The sequence below is a fragment of the Rutidosis leptorrhynchoides genome, chromosome 1, assembly GCF_046630445.1.
Source record: "Rutidosis leptorrhynchoides isolate AG116_Rl617_1_P2 chromosome 1, CSIRO_AGI_Rlap_v1, whole genome shotgun sequence".
Taxonomy (NCBI): domain Eukaryota; kingdom Viridiplantae; phylum Streptophyta; class Magnoliopsida; order Asterales; family Asteraceae; genus Rutidosis; species Rutidosis leptorrhynchoides.
Genome location: NC_092333.1, coordinates 658272606 through 658278605, shown reverse-complemented (window position 1 = coordinate 658278605; position 6000 = coordinate 658272606). Strand labels below are relative to the sequence as shown.

Below are 6000 nucleotides of genomic sequence, written 5' to 3'. Positions count from 1 at the left end.
TGACAGTACAAGGTGTCATAGGGTAAATTGTTTAGTAGCGATATTACAAACTGCAGCAACACTTTTAGATTGATATATCTATATTGATCAACTTTAAACTAAATCTTGTGGTCTAAAACTTTGGATATTATTTATAAACCTATGAATTTCACTCAACCTTTTTGGTTGACACTTTAAGCATGTTTTGTCTCAGGTGATGATTGAGCTAGCTGCTACTTGCTACTAGATGATTGATGTATGCTTTGCTGCTTGCATGGAATCCATCATTCATATTTATCATTTTGTTTAGACAATTCTCATTTACTGTACTCTTATGATGTAAAACATTGAATAATGCTTCTGCTGTTTATTTAATAAATAAAACGTCCCATTTATAGTTGTTCTCGTTTGTACAACTGTGATTTGATATAATTAGTCACAAATACCCCGATCCCATTTAGGGGGTGTGACAATCGTCCACCTTGTGCTTGATTGAACCAGAAACTGCATCAATCCGAGTGTTGAATTGTGCAGTCATATCTTGAATAGTGCGAGTAAAATGAGTGATTGCAGCTTGAACTGCATCCGGTATGACGTCATAATTTGCAGCTTGACGAGTGTTTACCATGATTGAATTGAATCGAATAGCTTCAAGATCGAAGCTCTGATACCAATTGATACGTTAACCTGGACCTTAATTGGCCGGAGTTAACTATCGAAAGACCTAAAAGCTTTAATGGAAGAAAAAGCAATGGAGTACAATCGATGTATATTGAGATTGATAGAATTTACAGAGAAGAGTAATTTATTACAATTGAGAGAATGAATCAATCTGTTACAACAACAATCTATTTAACTACTAGCTAACAGTATCTAACAACTACGGACCATAACCGAATTATCGATTCAACCGTTTATTCTGTTACGCCAAAATGAACGAAGAAGATGACCTAATTGATGCCACGTGAGTAGCATGCTTTCCCCAATTAACTCAGGCATGTGAGTGGCACGTGCCTATTTCAAACACAACGTATCACAATCTTTATAACGCAAGCGGGGCCGATCCCGAGAATTTAAGTACCTAAAACGAGCTGAAAATAAAGGCCCCCTAACGAATAATAAAAGATATAAAAAAGACCATTATGCCCCCAACGAATAATATAAGCTATTTAGAAAAATGCCCTTTGGGCCTTGCTAGAATGCTAGTGAACTTTGATTTCGTATAATCTGAGGCCTATGATTGTTGTTTTTGGGTCGATTGTGTTTCGTCTTCGCTGTTTCAGTTGTGTTTCCCTTGTTCCCCTTTCTCAAATCTTCCATTGTGTCTGAATATATAAAAACTATTAGCCCCCTAAAAACTCTATGCCCCGAGCAATCAATCGGGTTGCTCCCTCCGACCTCCCCTGAACGCAAGTGTCTAATGAATCTATGGAACCTCTTTATAATGTTTTTAAGATCACGTCGTTTAGGTTCTCCTCGAATTTCCCCCATTGAATCGACTTGAGTTTTATGTCATTATCGTCCTCGATTAGTTTTGGATTATGGTTCTAAAACGATCTTCCTCATGTATACATATGATAGACTCACAATGATAATAATTTTTAATTTATGACGTTAACCTTAATGGTAAATTTGTTTGCTTTCTGTAAATCCATAAATTATTAAGTTGACTTTTTAAGTCAACCGTTTACTTTGATAATGTACTTTACATTTTTACAACCGCGTAGGTTAATTGACTTCAAATATATTAGAGTGTATCCTAATCTCACACATGCACCACACTTGAGCCATCTTTTTGAAAGAGTGCATAGTAATCAAGACTAGCACCACACTTAAATTTAACCTAGTTCCCCGGGTCAACCCATCACCCTCTTATGACATGCACTGTATATATATAAGTTCCAAAACTCTTATATCATAAATCAAATCCTCAATCCTCCATACTTTTAACAAGAAAACAGTAACTAGCTCAAATATCTCCTATATTTCAAATTATCACAAAAATGTCAAATATTATCAAAGTAGTCTTCATGGCAGTTGTTACAATAGCATTAACCATCACCCTGATTTCAATCTCCTCGATTGATGACAATCAAGAGAAGACGTCGCTCACCAATTCACCACTCGTGAAACCCTTTCCAAAAAGGGTGAGTCGTTTTCTAGCCGAAAACAACAACCCAAGAGTCGCAGACCATTGCAAGAAAGACGATGAAATTTGTTACATCTTAGAAGGTAAAAACTCGACATGTTGCAACAACAAATGCATGGATTTGACTGAAGATAAGCATAATTGTGGAGCATGTAAGAATAAGTGCAAGTTTACGAGCTCGTGTTGCAGAGGGGAGTGTGTGAATTTGGCTTACGACAAGAGAAATTGTGGGTCGTGTGGTAACAAGTGTATGCCCGGTGGTTATTGCATCTACGGTCTTTGCAATTATGCTTGAGCTATTTCATTTTGATTGATACGACAATTTTCTCCTCACTGATGAAGTATGAGACTAATTCTTGGCTACTAACAATTCATACATACACGTATACTATATGTATATGTATAGTATATACATTAATTTTGATTAAAATGCTTTAATATTTGGAGCATCAAACTAAAGGAATCATGTTTAAATCAATTATATTATATTTGTTCATACTCGTCTCTTTTACATCAAGTAATCAAAATTGACTATTTATTTTATCTCAAGTTCATATGCATTTGCCAGAAATGAGCTATCTTGTTATCATGTCTATATGAAATAAATAAAAAAAATACGCTAAACCCAAAAACAAGAACAAAAACAGAATACACAACAAATGCGTTTGTTGGTTTTGCGTTTACACCACCACCTTTTTCCATCTTTGCTTAAGATGTGGTACAAGTCCGTTATATATGGGCAAATAGCCCAAAAATATTTACTTAATTTATATATTTATGTAAATATGAAGCAACATCATCGCAAAATAATTACTTAATTAAATTTCAATAAAAAGTAATACAGTATAATTTTTTCAATTGCCTTAAAACGATTATCATTTCTAATTTTGTTCAAAAATGATACACCGTATGTTTTTAAGAAAAAAGTATAAGTGGAGTAATATTGTCCGGATAACGGTCACGACATCTTCTCCTACATACCTAGACAGACATATACCATCAGTCAAATTGAATCGAACTCGTGTTTCACTTTAATTTTCAATTTAAGTTCCCTAATTGACTTTCAAGCAAAATTATATGAATGAATGGTTAAATTGTTCGACAAAAAAAATATACTAAAATTCCAAATAAATCTATAGTGATTGGTCGACTGTAATCATATCAATTTTTTTGTATTATATGGTATTGTTGTATAGATAAATAACTCGTGCATGTAATTTAAAAGATAGTATGCTCATTGAATAGAACGTATGTATCATTTGTAATGTTAAGTGGTTAACAGATTCAAGGTAAATAGTAGAAGTAATAGACTAATTAAGCAGAATGTAATTCGTATAGATTGAAGCTCGTGTTTAATACAACTCCTTTAAAATAGATTTCGATTGTTCGTTTCCTAGATACGAGTACGACAACCTTAATTTTGTTCAGTCGGAGGTTGACTTGACTATCTCTTGCCTAAAATCGCCGACGAACGTATTGTAAATATAAACTATTGTTATGATATGGAGCGTAACCTTGTGTTGTAGCCCAAGTGGTAGTGGCTTAGCACTTTTATTAGAGGTCAGAAGTTCAACTCCTGATGACTACAACATTGCACACAAAGTTATCCACTAACCTACCTTGAAATCCACCCAAGTTCGACTTTCACACATTCAATTGTGGGGGCAAGGGGGCAAGGGGGCAGGGGGTTTATCATCCATGCCTTCGGATTGGTCTGGGTTTCCTCTGAATGTTAATGTATTTTGCTTGATTAATAACATTAGAACCGTAGATATATATACTTGCAAAATGGACATGCCAATGGACCACTAATTAATGACGGCAATACAAAAGTCTACTAACAGCCCTCCGCAGTTGGAGCGGGAGTGGAACGGACGTTCAAGCTGGAACGAAACTCCCCAAAAAGGCATGATGGTAAACCCTTTGTCCGCATATTGATACATAGATGGGACATCAAGAACTCGGACATGTTCCGTATCAGCCAGACCACGGACAAAGTGAATATCAATCTCAATGTGTTTTGTTCGTTGATGTTGGACGGGGTTCGATGAGAGGTAAACAACACTCACATTATCAACAGTATACCATAGTAGCCGAGAACAGGAGGCAATGAAGCTCGTGAAGAAAGAGTGCGTAGCCAGCAAGTTTCAGCAACTGCATTCGAGACACCCCGATGCCTCCGCACTAGATCTAAAACGTATGTGTTGTTTCTTATATGACCAATATAGCAAGTTATTTCCAAGAAAAAACACAATAATCGGATGTAGATCTGCGTGTGGAGGGGCATCTTGTCCAATCAGCATCCGAATAAGCCACAAGAGAAGCAGTTGAGGAAGCAAACAATTGTAGGCCACAACCAAGAGTCCCTCGAGTGCAGCGGAGAATCCATTTGAGAGATGCAAAATGGGCCTCTCGAGGATCATGTGAATAAGCATTGACTTTCATAGATATATATCTTGCAAAATGGACATGCCAAGACCAACGAAGCATTGCTTCAACGGCATCCCCTTCACCTTGAGTGTTGGGACTGGGGGTTAGGTCATGGGTTCGAGCCTCGCTCTGCCCATCCTATTAATTAATCTGCCTGAAATATAGATATCCAAATTGACCCTAGGGGAGTTTTCTCCCGGATTTATTCAGGATTAAAACCCGGTCCGCCTGCCCCTCGGGATGGTTAAAGGATCGGGTTCCTGTAATGTTACTCGGGTTTCCTCCCAAACGTGTGTGTGTGTGCAAATGATGAGTGTTGTTGAAATAAATGATACCCTGATGCAAGCTTGCCGTGTCATACCCCCCAAATAGGGCCGGGGTAATATGACTTCACAATATCACAACACAAGTATGTATAAACGAGAACGACTCTATATGAGATGTTTTTAATATAAACCAATGTATCAAAACAGCGGAAAGCACTAAGTCATTACAATTGTATACTTTAATGTTCTAATGCAATAATATGAATGTATATATGCGGACTCCAAAAGCAGCAAAGCCCAAATAGCAAATAGTCTTTAACAATTTTCACCTGAGACAAAACATGCTTAAAGTGTCAACCAAAATGGTTGAGTGAACAACATAGGTTTAATAATTATAACAAGTTTTAGACTACAAGATTTAAATAAGCGGTTTAATCAGTTCGGTAGTAGTGCTGGTGTATATGATATCGATACTAACCATTAGTTACCCTAAACACATCACGTTCGTGTCGTTCATCGTTATTATGTATCCATTGACCAGCGGTCATCCGGATAGAGACGTCACCCTCAATAGCGCTATCACAATAACTAAGCTTACCAAAATCCAGTAATTAACGATATCATGGTAGGGATTAAGCATGAATCAAAGCATGTTAGCAAACAGTTTGAACTGATCAAAATAAAGTTTGAGTACTTGTGTCTAAGCGTAAAACAGTTTAAAAGCATGTGTCTCACCCCAAAGTTATAAAACTGTTAAGAAATAGTAAAAAGAGGGGCTATGAAGTTCACCTCAATAGCAGATAGATTTTCCACGCAAGTTATATGATCGGAGTGTTGAACACGGAGATCTCAACCTAGAGATATAATGTTTAATTAGTTAATGTCTAATAGACATAAAGTTTGTTTATTAATATAGTAAACTATATTAACAGTGACCGTTCTCGAGAAAAGTTATATTTATATAAGTATTAATATACTTAGTGTTATTAAGTGTTACTATGTAATTAAGTGTATAAGTTATACTTAATAATAGTATTATTATTTACTTTAATTAATCACTATGTATATCTATCATTATATGTTACGTATATAATTATATCTACGTGATACCTACATATGTATTCTTTATTATTATTATTCATATATGTATTTATAACTATATGATATATATATATA

At 35.6% G+C, this 6000-nt stretch overlaps 1 protein-coding gene across 1 annotated transcript; it reads left to right on the top strand.

Annotated features, from left to right (window-relative positions):
* The first annotated feature begins 1982 nt into the window (after window positions 1-1982).
* On the top strand, window positions 1983-2423 carry LOC139850222 (stigma-specific STIG1-like protein 1). The gene has a single exon (XM_071839809.1). The coding sequence runs from the start codon at window positions 1983-1985 to the stop codon at window positions 2421-2423; it is 441 nt and encodes a 146-aa protein (XP_071695910.1).
* The last annotated feature ends 3577 nt before the right edge of the window (window positions 2424-6000 follow it).

Coding starts and splice junctions, on each gene's coding strand:
- LOC139850222 (XM_071839809.1), top strand. CDS start 1,983: ATGTCAAATATTATCAAAGTAGTCTTCATGGCAGTTGTTACAATAGCA.